Consider the following 25,682-nt stretch of genomic DNA (forward strand, 5'->3'; position numbering starts at 1 on the left):
AGTCTTTCCTCTTATTAACATATATTATTTGAGGTTTTACATCAATAATATGTTTCAATATTTGAGTATTATTATTATCAATTTGATGTCACAAGGGTCTATACCTTCACAGTTAATTGGTGTAACTGAACCACACAGTGCAACACGGATAGCCCTACAGTCAGAGACATTTAACATATTTCTCTCAAATTTAGCCTTTTTACAGCCTTGCTTAATTCCTTATTTTCCCTTCTCTCCAGTTGCTCTTTTCCTCCTAATGACCAGTCACTTATCAGAGTGCATCAGAAGTGACATTCATCATTGTAGAGTGTCATAATCAATGACATTTCAACAAAGGAAAAATATAGATATGCTAATATGAACTCATTAACATTTGCATTACCTGTTTGAATAATGGCCCTCCTGACAAGGCTGTAATTAACTAAGATTGATGCAAAGTTCAGAGTGAGGTGACTGTGTGCATTTTCCCTCGGGTTCATGTATGTGAAGCCTTTATGAGTGTATGTCTGCATGAGTGGTTGGAGATCTTTCCCATCCTCACCCAAGAAAACTGTCTGAGCTATATGTGACCTCCTTATAAAAATACCTTACCTCTGTCATGAGTAAAGGCTACCCTACAGTGAGCTCTACCTCAGTCATCTCTTCTTAAGATCCTCAGATAATGACGCTAATAAGAGGGAGGTTTGTGTGGGCCTCCTGACCCAGTTTCCTGGAGGTTAGAATCGTTGATCGCTGATGCTCAAGAGTAGGGATTGCAGCATTACTTTTGAAGAACCAGTACAAACTGGCTTACCTTGATTGGATGTGTGTTGGGAGGGATGACCATCTCACCCTTTCTGCTGGAGCTTTCCAGTTTTCCTTTTTCAACAAATGTGTAAATAGGGAGTCAGGTGGCTGAGCGGTGAGGGAATCGGACTAGTAATCCGAAGGTTGCCAGTTCGATTCCCGGTCATGCCAACTGACGTTGTGTCCTTGGGCAAATGACATTGTGTCCTTGGGCAAGGCACTTCACCCTACTTGCCTCGGGGGAATGTCCCTGTACTTACTGTAAGTCGCTCTGGATAAGAGCGTCTGCTAAATGACAAAAAACCCAGACATGATTATCCTTGTGTGGCAGAGGCTCCTTAAACATATAGAAAACCCTTATCAAATACATTTGCATAAATACAACAATTATAACAGGGCATGGCTCGTGTTTGTCAGTCAATTATTTTCACTGTTTGTAAGGAACTCATTTTAATATTCATTACATTCTGTGGTGAACGCACATTTTGACCCACACTTATGAATTTGAATCTTATTTGTGAACCCCAAACAGTGCCCAGCAACTCTTCTCACTATCATTATTAAATGTATTTATTAGAAAGAACAATGTGTGTCCTGGCTCCGTAGTGTGGCTGGATCTTATCCTTATTAAACTAAACCTCCTATGACTGTGTTCCAAACTACAAGCGCCAATAGTTGGACAGAAAGTGTTGATAAGGGGACAACACTATTGGCTCAGTGAGGATTCTTTGATTGGATTTTTGTGAAGTGTCACAATGTCTAGGGCAACTTGTCGCGCCGGGGCAGCAGGGTGCCACAACAGTGTTGTTATGTCTGATGTGGGTCCAGGGAGGAGATCCTTCTTGATCCTTTAAAATTAGTTTTTTTTCCCAGATTATTCTAAATGCTCACTGTTAAATGTATTCGTTTTTTTGCTAAACATGACATAGAATCTATTTAAGATACGCAGTTCATACTTTATCTCAGATAAAAGCTCTGATGGAGAGTCAAATCAAGGTTAGAGTGGAGGTCAGACATTTTAAAACAGTTGCATATCTTCGTACAGTAGGTCACTGAGACTGGTAGCCCAGGCCAACACGCATTAAGAGCCAAGGGGATTATAGCTCACAGGAAAACCTCTTCTGTGTGTGCATTCAGTCAAAGCAGCACCCAGACAGGCTGATTTATAAATAACCTTACTCCAGCCAAAGGAGGAACTTGCCACGCCACACGTGCTGAGTACTAAGACTAGGTTTAATTTGAAAATGTGGGTCAGCTGAGAAGTAGGTGGTGTTTACAGGAATTTTCTACTTTGCTAATGGAAGGTAACCTTGTCGTCCTTGTGCTTCAACACCAGGCTTACTTCAATTAGTGTGCGTTGTGTTCTTGGCAGTGTGATGATATTCAGCTGTATGCTTTCATTGTGATCACATATAAAGAAATGTTTGTATTCCCCCATGTAAACATTTAAAAAACATGTCTCACTCAATTGTTTGAAGGGGATTAAATTTACAGACACACAATTGTATATATTCTGACACTACTATTACAGTGTTTGCCAAAAGCTATGATATACTATATGTACTGCAGAACATCAGATTTCAAAGTGTTGATTTAACACCAGCAGCGTAATGATGATGAGAGTGGACTTGTATAAACACTCAAGGTGTGAAATGAACACTGCTGGTGTTAAATAAACTATTTGAAATTTGCTGTGAATGGAACACGTCAGTAGTTACACCGTGACACAGGACAAGTCAAGCACATACTGCCCTGGTCTCCGCTCAGCCACCCCCTCTGCTCCCTGCAATGGTCTAGCCCTCATTTGCATAAAGTCTGTGTGAGTTCACTGCATGAGGAGGGCAGGGTAGGGACTGAGTGGATGTGAACTAAGAGCTCATCAGCAGAGCGAGGAGCTGTGGACTGCACTGTGACACTGGAATCTTGTACTGAACTAGCCGGAGTCATGTATTGTGCTTATCCTGCCTCTGGGACAGGAAACAACTCACTGATGTATGGCTGCAATGTGAAATCAGTGAGTATATTTCTATGTTGTCTGTAGATAGGGTCTTTGTTTTTGTGAGTGATTTGGTGTGATGGTGTCAAAGGAGGGCTTGCAGGTATGCCGGGACACCTTTACCTGACTGTGCTCTGGTACAGAAGGTTTTCTGTTCTACATGTTATTTGCTAGATTTTTTAAAATTCACTTCAGTTTAATAAAACATCTCTTTATCCGCATTGTCACCATCTAAAAGTAATATCTATTTGAAAGCAGATACATTTTGGAAAAGTGATGAAGTACGTTTAGTTTATATATTTTATGTATAAAATGATCTATGTAAATTAGTGGTTGATATTGAGTGGTTTTACCAGACACCACCAAAGCTTTCTGTGAACGGTCATGTTTGTGGGATGGGATGGTGGTCAGTGCAAGTGTACCAATCCTGGCGGCATGTTCAAGGTCCTCTGATCAGACAGACCTAAGAGCCTGCTAGTTAAATCAGCTTGTCAAACAGATCTTGACATAAAACAGATTGCTGCTATTTCTGTTGGATTTAACCTTGCAATGTGCAGCAGTCCCCATGCCACATTAAGACAGTTATCAAAGGCAGCTTTGATCTTTGTCAGTGTAACCATATCCAGACATCACGGATCATAGAGAAACTAAAATAGTTTCATCCGGCCGTAGTTCGTCATGGTGGAACCACGTGACAGCGCCATAGGTACATACAAGGATTCAATTCAGCTATTTTTCCTCAGTATATTAATGCATGTGCATTTTGAACAGTAAGGGTGATATTTTGTCCCGCTTTACAATCTATTACATGTAAAATGTTTTTTTTTATGTTCTTAGGCATGCAAACTTTATATAGGTGAAGCAAAAGTTTTGGGTATGGCAGCAAAAAAAAACCCTAAGCTGCCTCCTTTGAAAGAACAGCCCTTTATCATTTGTGCCGGTGTGATTGATGGTTCCTAAATCAATGCTGTGATAAAAGAGATGGAGATGGGGCCTCACTCCATTGGGGGCCAGCGAGGGCGTGCTGGACTGGGGGTGTGAGCGTTATTAACGGGTCGCTTCCTTGCTCATGGTAAGGAGGACAATTGGCTTTATCCACCACCATATGCTGCTTGTGGAAGCTCAGACTGCCCTCGTGTCTGCAGGGGCTCCTCTGGTTTGCCTGGCCCACAATCACCATGGGACTCATGCCAGACAGGGTCACGCTCTGCGTGTGTGTGTTTGTATGTGTGTGCCAGTGTGTGTTTGTGTGTGTGTGCCAGTGTGTGTTTGTGTGTGTGTGCCAGTGTGTGTTTGTGTGTGTGCCAGTGTGTGTTTGTGTGTGTGTGCCAGTGTGTGTTTGTGTGTGTTCCAGTGTGTGTTTGTGTGTGTGCCAGTGTGTGTTTGTGAGCAGAGATGGAAAGTAACGATAAGTCACTCTGGATAAGAGTGTCTGCTAAATGACTAAATGTAACGATGTACAAATAAACTTAATTTGATTTTTCTGGTATCGGTACTTTACTTCACTCTTTATTTATTTGTATTTTTACTTTCACTCCTTAAGTTTTTTTTACAAAATATCTGTACTTGTACTTCTTACATTTTCAAGACAGATTCGTTACTTTAATTTGAGCAAAAATATTTTAGAGAAAAAGGTTCGAAAAAAAGTTTTGAAAGGTTTAAAATTAAAATAAAACATATTTTCCAAAACATTTCAAAAAGGTTTCGAAAAAATGTTTTACCAAAAAAGTTCAATTATTTTTTCTAAAAGTTTCAAATTGAGAAAAGGGTTAAATTTGTATTGTAAAGGTTTAAAAAAGGTTTGAAAGGTTTGCTAAACCAATGAACGTTGGACGAAACTGACATTTCCGCTTTAACTAACGGAAGTTCGAGACCTGGCCTGGCCGTGGTAGTTACGCAGGTTACCTCTGTATACAAAGTGTGCTTACTGTGGCGCTGATGGACACTTGGTCGTCTTTGATCGCTAAAATAATCTTGCTGTGAAAGTAACCTATGATAAACGTGAATTAAGTGAACGGATGTGTTTTTTTGCGGCCGCAAACAAAGTTGAGCTATGCAAGTGAGCCGCAAGGTGGAAAAGGTTGGGAATGGCTGGTCTAAAAGGTTTTAAAACAACAAACATGATACAAGGGATTTGGCTTGTGTTGTCAGATCGTGTCTATGAGTACAGTGAAATGTATGCTACTATATTAAGCTTATTTTTTTAAGGGGGGGGGGGGTATCTATAACTGATTAAGATATTTATTACAACATTACTAATCCCACCCTGGAGAGCCCTTAATGGTGGAACACATTCATGCCAATAATGCACCTTTAAAATGTGGCAAATTGTGCGGAGGACATCTTATCCAGTATTATTTTAAAGCCTTTAAAATGAAATACAAGTTCAAGCTTTTGAATCGAGCAGGACCTGAGAATGATTAGGGGAGGGATTTCTCCTGGTGAATGCTTCCTAAATCCGGATGAGAAGCCGCATGGATTTTAGGATTATAGATTATCACAATAGTTCTAAGTGTACATCAGCTTGCTGCGTTGCTTTCATTTGAACATGTAATCTCTCATCTATGATATTGAAATTATCTTTATGTCAGTTTTGTCTCCTAAAGTAATTAATAGAAATCACTGTTTTGTGTCATAGACACAAAACAGTGTCATAGATTTGACTCATCAGCACTTACATTTACATTTAGTCATTTAGCAGACGCTCTTATCCAGAGCGACTTACAGTAAGTACAGGGACATTTCCCCCCGAGGCAAGTAGGGTGAAGTGCCTTGCCCAAGGACACAACGTCAATTGACACGGCCGGGAATCGAACTGGCAACCTTCAGATTACTAGCCCGACTCCCTCACCGCTCAGCCATCTGACATCAGCACTTCATAATGCTGCTGTGTGGTTATCTTCTGATCTTCAGGTTTATGATGACATCAACCAGAACCCGTCCACGCACCCATCCTCCACGACCCCCAGCAATATGTTTGGCAGCACATTCTATGGTAAGTAAAAGTTCACACCATGCATGATGTATTGGTTCTGTGGTACTTGCTATTATATCAGTCACCACAAAAATGCTTGTAATCAATTAAATTAAAACACACAAATTACATTCAAACACTTAAAAATGTAATTTTCAGTGACAGTGAATGTAATTTCTTTCTGATTTCAGAATGTACAAACGGATCCACGGACATGTGGGGTTCCACGGGTGAACTGAGCCAGCTGGGATATGGAGGCCGCTCTACCCACCAGTCCCACTCAGGGAACTACAACAACCTGCCATCCAACAGTCACCCGGTAAGACCTGACAGAGAGGGCCTAAGAGCTGCCTGGCTGGGCCTCGGACCTGATTGGCTGGCCCTAAGATCTGCCTGGCTGGGCCTCTGACCTGATTGGCTGGGCCTCAGATCTGCCTGGCTGGACCTCAGACCTGATTGGCTGGGCCTCAGACCTGACTGGCTGGGCCTCAGACCTGACTGGCTGGCCCTCAGACCTGATTGGCTGGGCCTCAGACCTGATTGGCTGGGCCTGTGTCCAGGGCAGGATTCACTTCTGGTTTAAACCCGGCCTCACTGATTGTCTGTGTTCCCCAGGACTATTCTCCACACTCAGTCTCCCCCGCTGACATCAGCCGAGGTCTTCCTCCCATGTCTACGTTCCACCGGGGCGGCAACACGACCTCTCACCCTCAAGCCGCCAGCAGCCCAGACAGCTCCACAAGTGAGACGCGCAGTGTGGCTGCCGTCGATCTAGACCAGAGCGGCTTTCCTGACGGTCTCGATCTATATATTGTTTGCTTGGTTTACATTTATCTGTACGCAACTTTTAAACGCCAGTCTTCTTGTGGGCCAGGTAACCATGGTAACCGTGACCATCCCGCTGACAGGACGCAGACTGGGGATGCCCTGGGGAAAGCTCTGGCTTCTGTAAGTATCAACTACGGGGTTTCTATGAGGGTAAATTGTACAATATTGTGCTGTTTTGAGTTTGCTCTGTCTCTGGTTTGCTTTGTCCTGTTCATAAAACCCAAACCGAGGCATAAAACACAGCCCTCTTATTTTTTTGTCAGGCTCTAATGAAAAAATAGAGAAATTGTTTTTTTTACCCTGGTAACAAAGTGTCTTGTATGGAGCCTGAGCCGTACTCGCATTGCTGGGCTCTTTATGAGCTGCTGACTTGTAAAAAAAGACCAGGATTGATGAGTCACTTCGGGTTACGAGCCTTCTCCAAAGACCACTGCAGGGGCTGTAAAGCCCTACAGAGAAATGACAAGTTGTGCCTTTAAAATGATCCACGAGTTGGTCCTCACGGTGCTCCATCTCTCCCTCCCTCCCCCTCCGTCTGCTGGTAGATTTACTCCCCTGACCACACGAGCAGTAGCCTTCCGTCCAGTTCCTCCACCCCTGCCAGGTCTCCATCCCCTCTCACAAGCTCTGCTGCACCCCAAGGTACGACCCTAGAATAACATCACAAACTAAAGCTGTTTTGCTGAAGCTACATTTTTATAGTAGTAGACTATTTCTTTTTTTGTTTTGTTTTTTAAAGTTTGACAGCTCACTCTCCTGGTCTGTGTCTCTCCTAGGTACTAACCTCTGGCCCCGCACATCAACTCACGCCCCTGTCTCCCCTAATTATGAGTCTTGTCTCATATCCATGGTAAGCACATGGTTGTATGATAAAGTCATATGAAATTAATAAAGGTTTATATTTCCGTGACATCTGCTGTATCGCTGTGGTACTTCACACAGTCTCTGATCCAACTTCCTGTCTTTAGTCTCAGCTGGAGGATCGTCTGGACAGACTGGATGACGTGATCCATGTCCTGCGCAGTCATGCTGTGGGGCCCGTCCCCCGCCTGACCAGCGACATCCACAGCCTGATGAACCCAACTCACCCTGGCCTGAGCTCTGCCCCAGGACCCCACGGCACCAATCACACACCTGCCATGGTGAAAACACATGATTGTTTCCAAGTGTGTGTGTCTGTCTGTGTGTGTCTGTCTGTCTGGGCATGTAGGGGTGTGGAAGCATGTGCGTGGTTATTTTATCTGGAATGGAATTGTGTGCACATAATATTTTCACTTTCCTGAAAGAGTTAGGGGAGTTTTTAGCAAAGGATTAAGTATATTTTCGTATTAAATTCATTTTGTGTGTGACAGATTTACTCAGGGATATATAACAAATGAGTGGGCAGATGTTGGTTTTTGTGACCTGTTTGTCATTCAGATTTATAGAGCTTTCATTTACAGTGTAATATAGCTGGCTTCTCAGAGGACAGTAAGATACTGGAGGAGTACAGATGTGCATAAAACGTTTTTTTTTTGTAAAGATTTATTTGTGTATTTTGCAGACAGAAGGGGTCAATCTCAACAACAACCCCTCCGCATTGCACAACCGCAATCACAATGGCCACCCCTATAACAGTGTGCGACGAACATCCCAACAGACCATACACATGCAGGAAGAAAGTAGAGGTGAGTTAAAAACCCTCTCCTATGTACCTGCCATACCAGCTGGTCTATCCACCTTCTCTTGACATATTCACAACACCCACAGCAAGATCCTCTCAAATAAACGTTGTGTCTGTACAACATTTCTTCCAGCATTGTTCAGCCAGCTGGATCTGAAGTTGGAGGGTCTCGATGGAGACGACATGCAGACTTGTCAGAGCCACAGCTCAGCCAGCCAGCGTTCCGACGAGGAGAGTGACACACGGGATACTAAGACACCAGGAGACAGCACCAGGTGACGAGTCCAGGCAGTCGCCTCCTTTCATGAAACCTGCATGATTAGGACTTTTTGTTTTTGCGAATAAGAGGGATGCGGCAATCTGCATTGACTCCAGCACGCATGAATCTACAGTTTGTGCGGAAACCGACCACCAGAGGGCGCATAAATCCAAATTATAAAAGCTTGCAACTCAGGCCAGGGCACAGTTTAGAGACATGCAACTGGTGAAGACGAAGAAGTAAACATTATTCTCTCCTTGTGCCCCCTGTATGCAGCAGCATCCATGAGGACGAGGACCTCAGTCCGGAGCAGAAGGCCGAGCGGGAGAGGGAGAGGAGGATGGCCAACAACGCCCGGGAGCGTCTGCGTGTGCGGGACATCAACGAGGCCTTCAAGGAGCTGGGCCACATGTGCCAGCTGCACCTGAAGAACGAGAAGCCCCAGACCAAGCTTCTGGTGCTGCACCAGGCTGTGGCTGTAATACTCAGTCTAGAACAACAAGTCCGAGGTCAGTGCTTCACCACGGGGGGCGGGGGCAGGGGTGTGGGTGGGGGTGGGGGCCGGGTCGAGTAGGGAGCGGGTCATATTGCCTCTTACTACTTCGACTTCTGCATCAGAGGGAGACGCTCGGCGTGGGCGGGCCCTCTTCCTCTATGAGTAAGGTCACACGAGCGAGAGGGCGAGAGAGAGAGATGGGGAGAGGGAGACAGAGATGGAGAGATGGAGAGAGAGAGAGAGAGAGAGAGAGAGAGAGAGAGAGAGAGAGAGAGAGAGAGAGAGAGAGAGAGAGAGAGAGAGAGAGAGAGAGAGAGAAGGGGATAGAAAGACAGACAGAAACAAAAGAGGTAGTGGGTGAAGAAATATAGAATAGATCCTAAAAATGTGTATCTATAGTAGTCACATACATTTTGGAATGTGTGAGTGAGTGTGAGAACAGGGAATCTCTAGCTAGAGTACTTCAATGAAGATAATGATGATGATTGCAAGGGGGGAATATTAATTAGATACCACATGTTATTGGTCATCTGCTTCATGTGGATCGGCACTGACTTGGATGTCTTTTGAAACCTACAGAGAGAAACTTGAACCCAAAGACCGCCTGTCTCAGGAGACGTGAAGAGGAGAAGGTGTCCGGGGTGTTGACAGACGGCCAGCCGCTACACCCATCACTCCACCCAAGTCTGACAGACACAGCTAACCCTATGGGCCATCTCTGAGCCCCCGTCAGGTACATTACATCCACTCTCATAGATGGTTATTTGTGACACATATTAGAGGCTGCCAGTTAATTAACCATCATTCACTCATTGTTTTTTATGTTAATGGTTATCTGGCGGTGATCTACCCTGTGCTGAATTTCGACCAACCAATTAAAACAATCTTGTAACCCATCAGCAGATGTTGAGTTGATGAGCATCCTGAGATGGTGGACCTGTTCAGCCGCTCCGGATGGTGTTGCTGTCTTCACAACTCTCTAAATGGACTCGTGCCTGAATTTACTTGTAATTGACAAATGCATTGTAATCTGAAAATGTTTTGTACTACCGGTTTCTTTTTTTTAAAAACATTTAAATATCAATGATCTTTCTGTTTGACATCAAAAAGCAATTAAGTCTTTGGATAAAGCCACTGTTATCCTTGTTGTGGGGTTAACTATCCTGGTTTAAGCTAGACCCAGAATCATACTACACAATTTATCTTTGTGCACTGAATATGTCAACCGCGGAGGACAGATATTTTTAAATGTGTGAGTGTTTGTGCACACCAGTGCATCTTGTTGAGTGTGAGTCCACATGTATGTGTGAGTTTGACCATTCTGTGAATGAACAGACCTCTCTTCATTTGTTCTGTTCGTTGCATCCTAGTTGCTATGCTATCCATGTTGCCATGACCACTAGGTCTGTCATGTCAGTCATGTTGGTGAATGGTATTTTCTTAAAGGCCACAGTGATGGATAGAACAGAGCAATATGTAATCTCCCCGATTCCCTCTAAGTATTACTCTTCACATGTGTATTGTTTGTTGCATGTATTATCTTTCTAGATTTAATTGATTTTTTTCAATAGTTCATCTTTTATACATGTATTGAGAAGTAATTATTACATTGTCGGTTTCAATTTTACACAAGATGATGTTTTGTCATATTTTCTAAACATTTTAACAGATTATAATTATTTTACTTTGACCAGAACTGTAGGTGATAGCGATATAGATTAACTAATCTCCGATTTCTAACACAATATTGTCTGAAGTTTAAAATTATGCGGCTGAAAATAAAAAACTATACATGTTTGGAAGGATATGCTACATGAAGTGTTAATTTTTCCTGACAACCAACTCCTTAAAGTTTCCCTCAAACACACATTCCACGAATTTCTGTCGATAAATTACTGTGTTGCTCACCAATGAGGCAGTGCCAACTAGCTTTCACAGAGACAGGGGGAGAGAGACAGAGAGGGAGAGGGAGAGAGAGGGAGGGAGAGACAGGGAGAGGGAGAGGGAGAGGGAGAGAGAGAGAGAGAGAGAGAGAGAGAGAGAGAGAGAGAGAGAGAGAGAGAGAGAGAGAGAGAGAGAGAGAGAAACTTCAGATAACGTCAGACAACTCTCGCGCAAGGAGGAGCGCGTCTCTTTTCAGTCTGAAGCTACGCAAACTGGTAAGTCAATTATCACTGAACACTGTCAAGTTATAATAAAGTACAGAGCTAGATGGTCGAAAGTTAATTTTTGCTGTATGACGTTAATCGCCATTTTTACTAAATGGATCAGCGTCGTTTTGTAATTACGGTAAATAAAGAGATGTGTCTACCATTGTTTAGGCTACGATGATAACATGCTCATTTAGGCTACCTAAACCTATGACATTTATCTATAAAGTTGTGCATAATCTAATAATAATTTTCGAAAAGTTTCAAAATCTCGTCTTTAATATAATTAAACAGATACGATGGCGTCTGCTGATGATGTTTTTCACAACGACTAACTACTTGCTTGACAATCACTTCGGTCAAGTACCGTCGAATAAACTATGACGACAGTCTTTAGGAGAAACACTGCCAGTGTCAAGTCGTCATGCAGTTGACTCAATTTCGCTGTACAATCGTACTCTGTGATTCGCACACAGAGTGACCTGTTTTCACAGAACAATAACATCAATGTACTGTGTCTGTATTCTTTTACTCTTGTATTGTTGTGTAGCTGCGTGTGAGGTACTCTTGCCACAACATTGTTGTCTAATAGCCCATACCCTAATGAGCCACTTCAACCGGCTGAAAATAAAACTACTCGAAACCACGTGCATAGATCTTTTGCTTTAAAATGTCTTGTCTACAATGCTAACATCATGTCTAAGAAATGCATGTGTTTTTTGACCAGCTGTGAGTTTAGGGTGCTCAGGGGTTTCCTTGGAGTCCCCCCCACCCCCTGCGCACACTGATGGAGTCCCCCTACAAGCAGCACAGCCCTCGAGGCAGTCTTCAGAGTGACAGCGCAGGCCAGTTTGGGGTCAGAGTCCAAGTCCAAGGAATAAAAGGTCATCCATATGTGGTTGTGAACAACGGTGCCAAAGATCCCTGTTGCTCTGGCAGCCAGGAGTGTCTCAGGGATGTTTCTGTCGTAGGCCTCCAGTCTGAGAACGGCCTTGCCATGGTAAGGGGGTCCCCACTGGGCAGTCCCTCATGGGATAGAAGATCAGCTCTTAAACAGGGTCAGTATGGCTCTCAGGGAGAGTTCCCAAGATCCCCGACTGTGTTTCATTATCAGAGGTATCCAGAGTTACTCCGCCCGTACGACCCTGATAACAGCTTCCCAGCTCCATCTCCCACTCATATGGGACATTCACACATGATCCCAAAGTTTAGAGATGCCCAGGCAAGGATGCCCAAAGCCAGGATCCCCCTACCAGCTGAGGGCTCAGTGGAAGCCGATAGCCAGCCCCAGAGCCAGCCCCAGAGCCAGCCCCAGAGCCAGCCCCAGAGCCAGCCCCAGACCCAGAGCCAGAGCCATCCCCAGAGCCAGCCCCAGACCCATCGCCAGACCCAGCCCCAGCCCCAGACCCAGCCCCAGAGCCAGCCCCAGAGCCAGCCCCAGAGCCAGCCCCAGAGCCAGCCCCAGAGCCAGCCCCAGAGCCAGCCCCAGAGTCAGGCTTTTACCCCGGGCAGGGCTCCCAGAGACCAGGCCGAGGCCACCCGGATGTCCCCCAGCTCTCTGGAGCCTGAGCCCATCCCCTCAGTGGGGAGGTTGATAGACCAGTTTGACAGGCCACAGAGGAGGGGCCGCTGTGGTCGCAGGGGCAGGATCGACCCGGAGGACCAGAGGAGATCGCGCAGTGTGGACAGCAGCCAGCCGTCCAACCCCTCCAGCCTGTCTGCCATCAGGGGGGAGACCCCAGGGGGATCCAGTGTCCCCGGGTCTCCCAGGGCTGTCCCCGGGTCTCCCAGGGCTGTCCCCGGGTCTCCCAGGGCTAGGTTCTTTACTGGAGAGGTGCCCATGCTGGCTCACAGAAGAGGAGACAGCAAGTCCACCACGCTGCTTTTCAGAGGACAGGAAGACAAGGAGCAACCTTCTCCCAGAGCAGTTAAAGTGCTGTACCGAGGGGACAAACCCTCCCTGTCCACCACCTCCAACACCACTGATGACTCCACTGAGGAGAGAGACACGCAGGTAAAACAGTGTACTGCACCAGTCAGTGGAACACACAGCTGGGTACTTGGTAAACACTCTGCTGTGCACTCATCAGGTTACTCCGGATCTGCTGAAAGGGTGGGAGGAGCTCCTTCCACAACCGAACGCAGAAACCACCAAACAGATACTGTACACATACCTCAAGGATGGGTAAGTACTGGAAATAAACGTAAACCAATCGTCATTTGTTTCATATTCAGTTCACCCGGGGATCCGAAAACGTTCACCTTTTTCCACGTGACTTGACGCTAGTTTTCATCCATTAGTCTGATAAGGAATTGATGTTTTAGCTGTATGATCTCACTGTGCGATCTCACTTTATACAGCCCAGGACAGCAGAGCAAGAACTTACTTCCACAGCTTCCATAAACCCAATATATTAAACCAACATGAAATCACAAGGGGATGCATCATTGCATTGCATTGCATTTAAATTACATATAATTCTACCAATAATACTCGATATCTCGATGATGCCCTTTAATCTACAGATGGTTGGGAGTCAGGTGGCTGAGCGGTGAGGGAATCGGGCTAGTAATCCGAAGGTTGCGAGTTCGATTCCCGGTCATGCAAACTGGCGTTGTGTCCTTGGGCAAGGCACTTCACCCTACTTGCCTCGGGGGAATGTCCCTGTACTTACTGTAAGTCGCTCTGGATAAGAGTGTCTGCTAAATGACTAAATGTAAATGTGTTTCAGGACTACTGACAATGATTCCACCACTCAAAAGAAGGTCAACTTGGTGTTTGACAGAATCGACCAGCTGAAGTGGAAGACTGCAGAGAAAGTGGAGGCAGAGAACAAAGTGAGAGTTGAGATGAGCCTCATCAACCTGTACTGTCGGGTTTGTGTCTGAAAACTGTTTCTAGGGTATTTGTTTGTTCCGTATCATGTAGGACTTTGCTGCGGAGGCCAAGGCACTTCAGGAGAAAGGCGAAACGCTGGAGAGACAAGTGTCAGAGTTGAAGAAACAACTGGAGGATGAAACGCTGGTAAACCGCTGCAGTTTAGGGAGAAAAGAACCAGAAACATGTACACGATAGGGAGTCAGGTGGCTGAGTGGTTAGGGAATCGGGCTAGTAATCAGAAGGTCGCTGGTTCGATTCCCGGCCATGTCTAATGACGTTGTGTCCTTGGGCAAGGCACTTCACCCTACTTGCCTCGGGGGGAATGTCCCTGTACTTACTGTCAGTCGCTTTGGATAAGAGCGTCTGCTAAATGACTAAATGTACTCATCCTGGAGAGTCTCTCATCCTCAACGTGGCTCCTCCTGGGAGAGGGCTCCGTCACTAAAAATAACACTATTTTATGTCTACGTATGCGATGCAGAATGAGAAGAGTCTAGCAGACGCGTGTATGAAGGCCAAGGAGAACGTGAAGGGCTTGCAGGAGGAACTGGAGACGAGGCAGCATGAGCTGTCGAAACTCAGGGACCGACTGGCTGAAATGGAGACGGAACTTCAGACAACCAAACATGAGTGAGTACAGGACCTTAACCCACTTCTGTTCTGGAGTAAAACACACTCAGTTATTACAGACTGGCACTTTTGGGGGTCCATCTGCTGAAGGATATCCCCTTGTGTGTATGTGTGTCTGCCAGGCTTGTGCAGTTGAAGGCAGAGAGAGATAAGTCCAGGATGGAGATGAAAGACCTGCAGCAGCAGCTGTCTGAGATGCACGACGAGCTGGACCAAGCCAAGAAGTCCGAGGCTGACAGGATCGAAGACGAAGTTCTTCTGAAGGTTAAACAGGTTTACTCATCAAAACACGCGTGTGAACCGTTCGCAGTGTGTTCGGAGCCCATTTTTGTCACTGATCGACCTGAGTTTGTTATTTCTTTGAACGCTGCTCTTTGGTAGGACATGGCACAGCTGCGTTTGGAGTTCCAGGAGGTCCTGCAGGAGCAGGAGGAGCAGGAGGAGGTGCTACGCTGGAGGGAGAGGGAGCTGACCGCCCTCAAGGGGGCTCTGAAGGAGGAGGTGGAAACGCATGACAAGGACATGGTTTCTCTGAGGGCGGAGTATGAGAAAGAGTTCCAGGAGCTCCGCCTGCTCGTGGAGAAAGTCAAAGAGGTAACCGTAGCCGGCTAGACATCTCACTTCCATAACGAGCTAAGAGGCTAATTTAGCCTCTCCTTATCAGAGTAACTGCCTGCTGGGCCGGGAGAAGGCTCGGGTGGTGGAGGAGAGCGGAGCAGCCCAAGAGCAGGTGATGGAGATGACCCAGGAGAGGGAGCAGCTGAGAGGACAGGTACAGGACCTGGAGAGGGAGGTGGACCACCTCAATCACATGATCCAGGAGTCCAGAGCCCTGGAGAACCAGCTGGAGGAAAGGTCCAACCAGCTGAGGGTGAGATGGGGGGGGGATGGAGGCCATGGTAGAAGGCTTGGCATGTGAAAAAGTTGTTCAATGTTACAAGACGGGTGCTTCTAAATAGAGGGGGCTCTTTTGTTGTCCTTCCGCAGAAGGAGAAACGGCACGTTGAGGAAACGTTGATGCAAGTGAGAGAAAAAGAGGAAGAGCTGTGTCAGGCTAACCACGCCCTGGCCGTACGACTCGAGTATATCCAGGTAAGACCAGGGATGTGGGGCATACAGTCCTCTCTCTCTCTTCCCTACATTTCATATAAGTATTCACTGTCCATCCCAATAAAGCAGGCCTCAATTCATCTTCATGGGTTTCTATAGAGGTTTGGGAATTGATCAGCCTCATTGAACACATGTTCAACGTTCTGTCCCTCATCCTCATTCATGGTCAGAGTGAGTTTACCCAACTCAACCATGAACACAGAGACACGAAGGAGAAGCTGAAGGAGGAGAAGAGGCAGACGGAGGACCTGAGGAGGAGGCAGAGCGGCCTGGAGGAGGAGAGGCAGCTGCAGGACAGATGCGTGGAACAGCTGCAGAAACAGGTTAGTGGAATGGGTGGTGGGTGGAGAGGGGACCAGAGCCAAGTCACCGAGGGCAACAATTTCTTTCAGGATGAAGGTGTGGTTGGATGATCTAGTATTGATGTACGGCCCCTTATGGCCGCTTTTACATTCCTGTTAAAACTGTGGAATCTAGATGATGACATCAGACAGCAAACATACTTGTGTTCCCCCCCCCCCCCCCTCTCTACCTGTGTGATGTGCGTCTGGTCAGATGAGTGACCTGGTAGTACAGTGTGAGACATCCACAGACAGGCTACAGGCCCAGATCGATGAGGCCAGGGAGACGAGCTTCAGGGAGCTGGCAGCGCTGCAGAAACAGCTACAGGAAAAGGGAGTGGAACTGGAGAAATCCCGACAGTCGGCCAACAAACTGCAGGAAGAGGTGTGGTCGCTATTCTCCCTCTTTAGTACACGTTACACCCTATGTTATGATTAGCAGAGAAACTGTTTCAACGTAAAATGGTTTATACATTTTTTGTTTGGTTTTAATGTAATTTTCTGAGACTACAGGTGTTTGTTTTATGCTGTTTGTGAGCCCCTAACAGGAAAATGTTTTTTATCAAAATATATTAGTTTTTAATTCAAAATGAGGTAGTAATGTCTCACTGAACTCAAAGTTTTATTTGATTCACTTGGGATTGATAAATGAGAGATATTTGTTGTCAATGTGGACAATCCCATGTATGTGTGTGTGTGTGTTCAGCTGTGCACCCTGGAGGAGGACCTGAAGCGGTGTCGGAGGGATCGGGACACCGCCCAGGAGACGAGCAGACAGTTGGGCCGGAGGGTGGAGGAGGTGGAGGAGAGGGGCACAGCTGCCCAGGACGAGCAGGCCAAACAGGTCAAAGTCCTGGAGGTATGTACTGTGTGCACAACTACAAGTCACCAAATACATCCAAGATCAGGAAAATACATATTTTCCAATGGATGTCATTCAGTGTGTCTGTTAATCACAGATGTGACATTTACAAACATCTCCTACACACCCTGAGGGGGTCAGTCATTTTTCAGATTTGGTTCATTGTAGAATCGTTCCATTTCTCAGGGTGTTTACCTTTCACCTCTGTTTCTACCTGCATGCACTGAATGTTATAAGGGTAGCAGAAAGAGTAGTGGTTGCAGAATCTCAATGACACCTTAGTGTTGTTAGCGTGGCTGATGACAAAACACCAGACAGGGAACATGGTCGACTCTTTGCAAGGTCACAGGGAAGCAGGTGGGTCACGTTGCAGCTGACTACAGAGTGGACCTGTGTGTGTGTGTGTGTGTGTGTGAGTGTGTGTGTGAGTGTGTGTGTGTGTGTGTGTGTGTGTGTGTGAGTGTGTGTACTCAAATATCAGACTTTTTCTCATCAAACGTGTCACTTCTACCATGTTCCCAAATATTGCAGTCTTCCGTCAAATCAATAATAGGAGGAGCGGGAGTTCCGTGCAGTACAGTTAGATTGTGTGTGTCGTGTTTCCTGTCCAGGGGAGGATCTCCCAGCTGGAGGAGGACCTGAGTGAGGAACGCACCACCGCAGACCTCCTGATGAACAGAGTGGACAAGGGCAAAGAGCAGGCTGGTTTAGATCCCTCACACACAAACAGCATCATCTTTAGCTCTCATTTGACGTTTTTTTCTTCACTCACGCCATGTAGACGTCTCCTTCAGCTTCGGGGAATGAGCCGTGAGTTTCCTGGTAAACAGATGGAGCTCCGCCCACACTCCCATGTCCCCTCGTAAGCTGAGAGCAGCTGACCGAGACGCAGATTGTGGAACTCAGGGAGGGTTTTTGTTTCTAGTGAGAGCACTCTCCCATAACTCTCCTCTTCACCGCCCCCCAAACCCCCTTTCTCAGACGGAATGTGTATGTGAAATGCTGAATGCTTCTGTGAGATTCGTCCGTGTTCTCTATGCAGCTTGCTGGTAAAGTAGGCCAGTGTGTATGCGAGCAGATTGTTGCTAATTGCCACACAATATTACATTGTTTTGGCTACCATAAATAGAAAAGAAAACGAGCAGACTATTCGGGGCAGCTATTCAGACTCTGTCGACTAACCACCTCTAGGAATTGGCCTCAGCTCATCCAGTACAGAGTAGAGTCTGTATTCTGCCCACAGTCTAGAAGTTAGACCAGACACCATTTCCTCTGTCCAGGAAACCTCACCACTTGAACAATGCTTTTCGTAACATCACTCAGTTGTAAACCTGACAAGGTCAATGTAAAGGGGTGTTCGATTGTCTCCTGACTTGGTTGTTGCTTTTCTGTCACAGCTGGAGAAGATGAGGAGTGAGTTGCTGCAGGAGAGAGCAGCCAGACAGGATCTGGAGTGTAATAAGATCACCCTGGAGAGACAGGTACAGTGCTGTTAACACCTGCTGGCCACAACAGAAACGTGATTAATTTCCTGTTTCCACCAAGCCCGTTTCCTGTTTCCACCAAGCCTGTTTCCATAGCGACTGCAATGTGTTCTCCCGCCTCCACAGAATAAAGACCTGAAGGGCCGAGTCTCTTACCTGGAGGGTTCCCAGAAGGCCAACCAGGACGGCCTGGTCTCTAAGCTGGTGGCCCGTGTCCAGGAGCTGGAAGAGAAGCTGCAGGGAGAGGAGAGGTGAAGCCACGGCACAAATATAAGTCTTCAGCACACTGCAGACATGAGGCAGTGCACAAACATGCAGAAAGCACCTATAAGGCAGTGTAATGAACTACGGTAATGCGTGTTGGTTGTATGAGATAAGTCAGGTTGGAGTCAGGTGGCTGAGCGGTTAGGGAGTCGGGCTAGTAATCTGAAGGTTGCCAGTTCGATTCCCGGCCGTGCCAAATGACGTTGTGTCCTTGGGCAAGGCACTTCACCCTACTTGCCTCGGGGGAATGTCCCTGTACTTACTGTAAGTTGCTCTGGATAAGAGCGTCTGCTAAATGACTAAATGTAAATGTAAGTCGATTCGTAAAAGTAGTTTACTGTCTCCTTGGGTTGCTTGTTAGCATGTCATAATGTCCTCTTCTCATCCTCCCTGGTGTTCATTTGAAGACAAGGTTTGTAAGCGTGGGGGTTCTTTTCTGGTGTGTCCCCGTCGAGAGCGTTTTGTAATGCAGGGATCGTGCCAGCGCCCCGCCTGACCGGATGTGTCCTTCTTCTGCTCGTATCATCAGAGACAACAGTAACCTGCAACAGGCCAACCGCAAACTGGAGCGCAAGGTCAAGGAGATGATGATGCAGATGGAGGACGAGCACCTGTCTGTGCAGACGCAGAAGGACCAGGTGAGTGTTCCAACACCTGGCTGCAAACACCCAGGGTCAACCGGTGTTGCCAAGAGACTTGATTCGGGCTTGGATGGGACGACCTCCTCACTGTCTCACCTGGGCGCCCTCTCCTGTGCAGCTCACCCAGAGGCTGAAGACCGCCAAGAGGCAGATGGATGAGGCGGAGGAGGAGATTGAGCGGTTGGAACACGCCAAAAAGAAGCTGCAGAGAGACCTGGACGAGCAGGCAGAGAGCAGCGAGGAACTGCAGAGCCAGCTCCACGCTCTGCGCAACGAAATGCGGTGATCCGTCTGTCCGTCTGTCTGTGTTAATGCCCGATGTTTAATGATTCATCTTGTATACTAATTACCTGAAAGCTTTGCTCTTAATGACAACAAATGTTACAATTTTACTCCACCAGGCGGAAGGGGAAATCGGCCCCGCTGATGATGATCGTGGAAGATCACGTGGACGACGTAGATGACTGCATCTCTGACTGAACGATGCAACTTGAACGACTGGAAAGATGAGAAGCAGTCATTCTGTCTCAGGTGTGAGGAGCCCTGCCTGTACAGCCTCGTGGACAACACTCACTAACTGCCTGTTTCTTGTTGTGAATTCTTAATGTTTTGCTTAGAGTGGCCTCTAGTGGGCATTTCTAAACTGCATTTCTAAACACCTATTGATGTACCTCCAGAGAAACCAGTGAGGAGACACTAGTGGAACAAATGGAGCAACGTTGACAACATGATGAAACACAATAAGCTTGTCGTATTTCAAAAATTTGATCGTTTAAAATACGTACTTAATCATGATGGGATGTATTTAACTTCAGTCAGTAGAGTGAAGTGGACATGCTGAATAATAATTGTTTAAAGTCCCTAAACCTCTAATCCAACTATGGCTGTGTTTGCCTTTTGTAGGAATGTCCTGTTCCATACTGTTTGTATGCATGACTGCACTTTTCATAGAGTATCTGCAAAGCAGAATACTGCACTGTTGACAGGAATGCATCTCATAACTGTAAAACTACCTAAATTAAAATGTATTTTTCAAATTGACACATACAGTACTGTACCCTTGGGCCTCCAATCCATGACTCCATGGATGTGCACTGTGAGGGTGGTGAACACGAACAAACAGGTCGATGGGGTGTTGAATGGGTGTCTAGTGGGGGGTGGGGGTGGGGGGGGTCTGGTGAACTCCAGAGGTTTCCGAGTGTGTTAGTCAACTGTCAGTCCTGGCTGCAGAGGTAGCACAGAAGCACATGGAGATAAAACACAAGAGAACGATGAGGCAGCATTGTGCTCTGAAGCATGGGATACTCAAGGAGTTCTTGGCTGAATTTCTTGGGACTTTCGTCTTGGTTGTAAGTAAAGCTTGATGTTCGAGCTAACTTTTATTTTGAAATGTTGACGTTTTTTGTATGCCGTTGCTTCTCAACGTTGATCCAGTGGGTGTTGTGGTGGTCACTTTCCTGTCAATTTAAATTAAAATGTGTTTGTTTGTTCGTTGTCTCGCTCCATCTGTGTGTTAGCTGTTCGGCTGTGGCTCTGTGGCTCAGTCTGTCCTGAGTCGCAATGCCCTGGGGGAGCCGCTTACCATCCACATCGGCTTCTCTGTTGGACTGATGATGGCAGTATATGTGGCAGGTGGAGTGTCAGGTAAATCAAAATATTAGAGTCATCACAAATATCTCAGGTTGGGGCTATTCAGAGTTGTCAACTCTGTACCAACTCTGTTCCATTTGAAGTTTTTTATGTCGTAGACGGCTTTGCTTTCAGCTTTGAGTATAGCTTCATCGTGATTTGCTTGCTGAGTAGATGAAAATAAGTTTAACCTAATCAATTAAACTTTGTAGTTTTGGTGGAGACCAAATCAAACAGAGCAGCTAATTTGTAGTTGTATGTTCAGAGAGCGTGGCATAAAAGCTTGCATGTGCAATATTATGTAATGAATGGATTGATATTAATTGGAGCTGGCAAAGATCAATTCCCCTCGACCTGGGGTATTGGCATTCAGTTAAATCAATGGGAGATGACATCTTTATTTCAAGGATCGTGAAGTGCTTTTCAAAATTTTCTATTATCTGTGATAGATACAATCCATACTGTATACACAGTTTATGTCATTAAAATGACTAATAAGTGAAGCAGACTTAGTGTTTTGCCAGGGTAACAAAGTAAATAAAGTTTTCTTATTACATTAGAATTAGCTGTTTCCTGCCATGTGCCACCGTTAGTCCAGTCATACTTATACTCGAGTCAGGGAGAACGTGCCAGACGTCATCCAGATCCGATGGATGAGAGCTGGCCATTGATTTTTCATCCCCGGCACATTTGAAGTGTTGGCTTCATTGAGGTCATCCATAACCCCAGGCTCTAAACTCCCTGTGAGCTCCATCGATCTCCCCCATGTCCATCTTTCTATGAAAGCATCCAGCCCAAACGCCCCTCACAGGAAACTGTTGACAAACACGCAGAGCCACACTGTGACTTTTCGAAAGGGCTGTTTCTTGTTTTACATTAACTCACAGTTCCTTATCTTCTCGAACTCAGTGACATTCTTGTGAGATGTTTATAACAGAAGCCTGAAGCGCTGCTGTTTCCTACTGCTGGCTCTTGTGGCTCCGCCCCCCAATTAGGCCGGCTTCCCCACCCCACCTCCCTCTCACTGTCTGCTCTGCACTCCGTCTCAGGGGCCCACGTGAACCCTGCCGTGTCCCTCGCCATGGTCATCCTGGGAAAGCTCAAGTTCTGGAAGTTTCCCCTCTATGTGATCGCTCAGTTGTTGGGGGCCTTCACTGGGGCTGCAGCAGTCTTCGGACTGTACTATGGTGAGGTTTCTGTTTTTAGCTAACATACCCCGATTTACTCCCCAATGTGCCCCATGGAGCAGATGGCACAATAAACCATTACAGCACATTAGGCAACTTTGAAGCCACAGGACATGTTTAAAGATTTCGGGACACATCGGGTCAATTGGGTTAATTCCTTACCAGGGGTATCTTCACAAACACTCTTTGTAGATGACTTTTTATCCCATTTTACTTTCGAATATATGTGTTTATTTGTGTCGAGCATTATTGAGCATCTATTTGACTGTGAAGATGAACAACATTGACCGATGCTCAAGCGACTGAACTGCTTCTGTCACACTGTCACCTGTGAAGATGCCTTTATGGAGTACACTAACGGGATCCTGTCAGTGACGGGGATCAACGCTACGGCTCACATCTTTGCCTCCTACCCTTCCAGGCACCTGTCCGTCCTCGGGGGATTCATAGACCAGGTGAGACAGGATCGGGGACATATGACCCCTGTGTTGTTCCAGTTCCGTCATTAACCCTCGTGCTGCCTTCGGGTCACATGACCCAAAGGTTCATAACGAACCATCGTTGTGTTTACCCAATTTTACCCAATACAAAAACAAATTAAAATAATTTTATTTTAACCTTTGCAATGTGGGGGGTCTGAGACAGCCCAACGGTTAAAAGAAAATGCTTCACTTTGTCTTTGTATGCGGTAAATCTGTCGCAATACGACGGTGGGTCACAATGACTGATGGGTCAGAATGACCCGAAGATAACACAAGGGTTAAATAACCCCCTTTTCTTTTCAGGGAAATGTGGTTAATGCAAATTGATTGTCCTACTTTCTCACAGAGCACCCTTCTCATTAGCTGAGTTTTGGGTGTAATGACCCATTTTCTGACTCTGGATGTTCAGTTCTACACTTAGCTCCATTTATGGTTGTTCCGGATCCTTCAAAAACAAACAAGTGTTATGTAGTGTGGAACCAATGAGTGGTGTAACCACGTCAATGGCTCCCTCGATCTGAATCCCGTGACTAAACTAAATACCAGACGTTCTATAAAACGGACAAAACTCTCTCTCTCTCTCTCTCTCTCTCTCTCTCTCTCTCTCTCTCTCTCTCTCTCTCTCTCCTCTACCTCAGGTGGTGGGGACAGGGATGCTGGTGATGTGCATCCTGGCCATCATCGATGGCAAGAACATCGGAGCCCCCAGAGGAACGGAGCCACTGGCCATCGGCCTGATCATCATGGCCATTGGGGTGTCCATGGGCCTGAACTGTGGCTACCCCTTGAACCCGGCCCGGGACCTCGGGCCCAGACTCTTCACTGCGGTGGCCGGATGGGGCATGGACGTCTTCAGGTGGCTTCACGTTCTGGTTATTCCCATCCTCTCCCTAGTGGACGAGCTGCCTCGGTTCAGTTGGCTCCCCTGCTATATAGGGTTTTCCGTTGACATTTGCTAAGCAAAAAACACATGTTGAAATCGATTCCGGTGTTATATAACCTCACATGCATTCATCCCATGCAGTCAATGCTGACAAATGATCCAGTCACCTGCTTGTAGTGTGCTATGGTGGGCCTCTGTCCCCTCTATTGAATTATAGTGAAAGTCTATGGTTGTTGGCTGCCCTTGTCAAAACCAAACAGTCATGTAAAACTAAAGAAATCGACTAATATACACGGAATTCATAGAATTTACTGATGTATTTAGAAAACAAACATACTTTGTTAATGTGTGTGTGTGTGTGTGTGTGTGTGTGTGTGTGTGTGTGTGTGTGTGTGTGTGTGTGTGTGTGTGTGTGTGTGTGTGTGTGTGTGTGTGTGTGTGTGTGTGCGTGCGTGTATGCAGCACTGCGGACAACTGGTGGTGGATTCCCGTGGCAGGGCCCATGGCCGGGGGTGTGGCAGGGGCTCTTGTCTACTTCCTGTTCATCGAGCTGCACCACACACAGCCCGAGAAGCCCCACGAGGAGGAAGAGGAGGAGGACGACGAGGAAGAGGACGAAGACAGCAGTCTCAAGGACAAATATGAGATGATCACCATGAGCTAAAGAGCTCTACCTCCAAGGACTAACATAGTGTCTGGTTCAGCAGATGTCAATCAGGAGAAGAATGTCCAACCCCCTTACATATAGGGACAGGCTTGCTCTCTCACTGTTGTCATGGAGAAACCCTGGTGTAGATAGACAGCCATTAGTTATGCCTGTCAGCACCGTATCTGCCCTCTGGTGGCAACAAATATTACGACCGTCTTGAGAGTGATACAACAAGGTGCGTTGATTTAGAAGATTCTCTTGCATTGGCGTTCATTTGATCTCAGAACTGTATTATAAGTATACGAAGGCACTTATTGGTTTATAGTGATGTGCTGTTAAGCATATGGCAGTAGTATCTGTAACACAACGGAAATGTAATATTCATGTCTTGACAACAACGATTCTTCTTCTTAGTTTTCCTTTTGTCTGTATAAAGCTCTTTACATTTGACCTTGTCCTTTGTCATTTCAAATGTAAACGTTATGTTTCTGACCAGATGTTTCTGATATGTGGACCTCACTTCATCTGTTCCTCCTTGTTGGAGGAATACTGGTTCTACTGCAGCAAATGTGTTGCTATCAGTGTAAGCTTAGATTAAAATACGTACCCACACACATTTCAAACAAATGTACCATTTTCAGACACATACTTAAGACATTCACACTTACAGTTCGAGGTACATTTATTTGACATATTGCAGAAATATTTGATTACAACCTTCCTAGATGTCGGTTAACTTACTCATTGTTCTACGTCATGTGTTGTGGTGGTTTTGTTCTTTTGTAAATTTCTTGCATCATTGCCAAGCACATTGTCTGTCTTTCAAATCATTTAAATGTAAGGATTACTTCAGATTCCTGTTTGTGTCGAAGATTATGATTCATAATAAAGCATGTGTGTCTTGTATGTTCAAACATATTTTACATTCTCACAGTCCACCTGTCCTCTGTCCTCAAGTCTTCAAACTGTCACTGTACAGAGGGATGTTTACACAGTAATCTTCATCATAGTAACCAAACACACAATGCTTGTGGGTGGGTTTCATGTTGCTTAGTAGCATCTTTCCACCACTGCCCTTGAACAGGCAGCCAACCGACAAACTTCTGTTTAGCAGTGCGATTAGAATAAGCAGAAGAAAATGCTAATGTTTTAACAGCAAACCTTCACACCTGGTAAGTTTGTGATATTGCTTAGGATCCTACCTGAGTTATGACCATGGGCAGGTCACTCTAACTAATGGTTTTACTATAAACTAAATCTAGAATTATAGATTATTTTGGGATGTTTGACTTTAACTTCAGGATCACATATAGAGATGTTGAAAAACAGAGACTTGGAAGGACAGAGGGTGTTCAGACACAGTCTGCTCATCATAAAACACTGTTCCACTACAAGAGAGCTTTCCTACTGTCCAGTAAAGACTCCTGCCTCCTGAAACAGTACCGCTGTCTGTTCAACCTGGGGGCTGAGTACGTAGGCGTGGGCAA

The 25,682-nt window shown here is 45.9% G+C and overlaps 3 protein-coding genes across 6 annotated transcripts; all 3 read left to right on the forward strand.

Moving 5' to 3' along the window:
- Window positions 1-2,651: 2,651 nt before the first annotated feature.
- Window positions 2,652-10,784, forward strand: LOC134021588 (transcription factor 12-like). 2 transcript variants are annotated; one of them, XM_062462593.1, is made up of 13 exons: window positions 2,652-2,800; window positions 5,696-5,777; window positions 5,948-6,075; window positions 6,372-6,521; window positions 6,672-6,704; window positions 7,130-7,226; window positions 7,361-7,434; window positions 7,553-7,726; window positions 8,128-8,251; window positions 8,381-8,522; window positions 8,783-9,015; window positions 9,582-9,735; window positions 9,906-10,784. In XM_062462593.1, the coding sequence occupies exons 1-12, from the start codon at window positions 2,732-2,734 to the stop codon at window positions 9,722-9,724; spliced, it is 1,449 nt and encodes a 482-aa protein (XP_062318577.1). In that variant the 5' UTR covers window positions 2,652-2,731; the 3' UTR covers window positions 9,725-9,735; window positions 9,906-10,784. The 2 variants fall into 2 exon arrangements, with proteins under 2 accessions (XP_062318577.1, XP_062318576.1); XM_062462592.1 differs by having other exon boundaries at window positions 6,372-6,498; window positions 6,631-6,704.
- Window positions 10,785-11,905: 1,121 nt separating this feature from the next.
- On the forward strand, window positions 11,906-20,406 carry LOC134021563 (cingulin-like protein 1). 3 transcript variants are annotated; one of them, XR_009930520.1, is made up of 20 exons: window positions 11,910-12,904; window positions 12,947-13,166; window positions 13,243-13,337; window positions 13,885-13,990; window positions 14,082-14,177; window positions 14,515-14,663; window positions 14,786-14,927; window positions 15,045-15,257; window positions 15,328-15,534; window positions 15,651-15,755; window positions 15,944-16,096; window positions 16,329-16,499; window positions 16,821-16,973; window positions 17,588-17,677; window positions 18,374-18,457; window positions 18,587-18,711; window positions 19,254-19,362; window positions 19,484-19,647; window positions 19,767-19,896; window positions 20,043-20,406. XR_009930520.1 is itself a non-coding variant. In XM_062462547.1 (19 exons), exons 1-18 carry the CDS (start codon window positions 11,940-11,942, stop codon window positions 19,649-19,651), a joined length of 3,351 nt encoding a protein of 1,116 aa, XP_062318531.1. In that variant the 5' UTR covers window positions 11,906-11,939; the 3' UTR covers window positions 19,652-19,658; window positions 19,767-20,406. The 3 variants fall into 3 exon arrangements, 2 of the variants coding, with proteins under 2 accessions (XP_062318531.1, XP_062318530.1); XM_062462547.1 differs by having other exon boundaries at window positions 11,906-12,904; window positions 19,484-19,658; window positions 19,767-20,406; XM_062462546.1 differs by having other exon boundaries at window positions 19,767-20,406.
- Window positions 20,407-20,522: 116 nt separating this feature from the next.
- On the forward strand, window positions 20,523-24,643 carry LOC134021603 (aquaporin-9-like). Its single transcript, XM_062462621.1, has 6 exons — window positions 20,523-20,714; window positions 20,883-21,009; window positions 22,044-22,181; window positions 22,518-22,636; window positions 23,302-23,519; window positions 24,009-24,643. The coding sequence occupies exons 1-6, from the start codon at window positions 20,613-20,615 to the stop codon at window positions 24,208-24,210; spliced, it is 906 nt and encodes a 301-aa protein (XP_062318605.1). The 5' UTR covers window positions 20,523-20,612; the 3' UTR covers window positions 24,211-24,643.
- Window positions 24,644-25,682: the final 1,039 nt, after the last annotated feature.

Source organism: Osmerus eperlanus, chromosome 5, assembly GCF_963692335.1.
Source record: "Osmerus eperlanus chromosome 5, fOsmEpe2.1, whole genome shotgun sequence".
NCBI classification, from domain to species: Eukaryota; Metazoa; Chordata; class Actinopteri; order Osmeriformes; family Osmeridae; genus Osmerus; species Osmerus eperlanus.

Bases quoted from the DNA above. Each gene is read 5' to 3' on its own strand.
- LOC134021588 (XM_062462592.1), top strand. From the start codon at position 2,732: ATGTATTGTGCTTATCCTGCCTCTGGGACAGGAAACAACTCACTGATG. The intron at 5,778-5,947 runs GTAAGTAAAAGT...TTCTGATTTCAG, and splicing joins GTTTGGCAGCACATTCTATG to AATGTACAAACGGATCCACG. The intron at 8,252-8,380 runs GTGAGTTAAAAA...CATTTCTTCCAG, and splicing joins CATGCAGGAAGAAAGTAGAG to CATTGTTCAGCCAGCTGGAT.
- LOC134021563 (XM_062462546.1), top strand. From the start codon at position 11,940: ATGGAGTCCCCCTACAAGCAGCACAGCCCTCGAGGCAGTCTTCAGAGT. The intron at 15,535-15,650 runs GTGAGATGGGGG...GTCCTTCCGCAG, and splicing joins AAAGGTCCAACCAGCTGAGG to AAGGAGAAACGGCACGTTGA. The intron at 16,097-16,328 runs GTTAGTGGAATG...GCGTCTGGTCAG, and splicing joins TGGAACAGCTGCAGAAACAG to ATGAGTGACCTGGTAGTACA.
- LOC134021603 (XM_062462621.1), top strand. From the start codon at position 20,613: ATGGAGATAAAACACAAGAGAACGATGAGGCAGCATTGTGCTCTGAAG. The intron at 21,010-22,043 runs GTAAATCAAAAT...ACTCCGTCTCAG, and splicing joins TGTGGCAGGTGGAGTGTCAG to GGGCCCACGTGAACCCTGCC. The intron at 23,520-24,008 runs GTGGCTTCACGT...GCGTGTATGCAG, and splicing joins TGGGGCATGGACGTCTTCAG to CACTGCGGACAACTGGTGGT.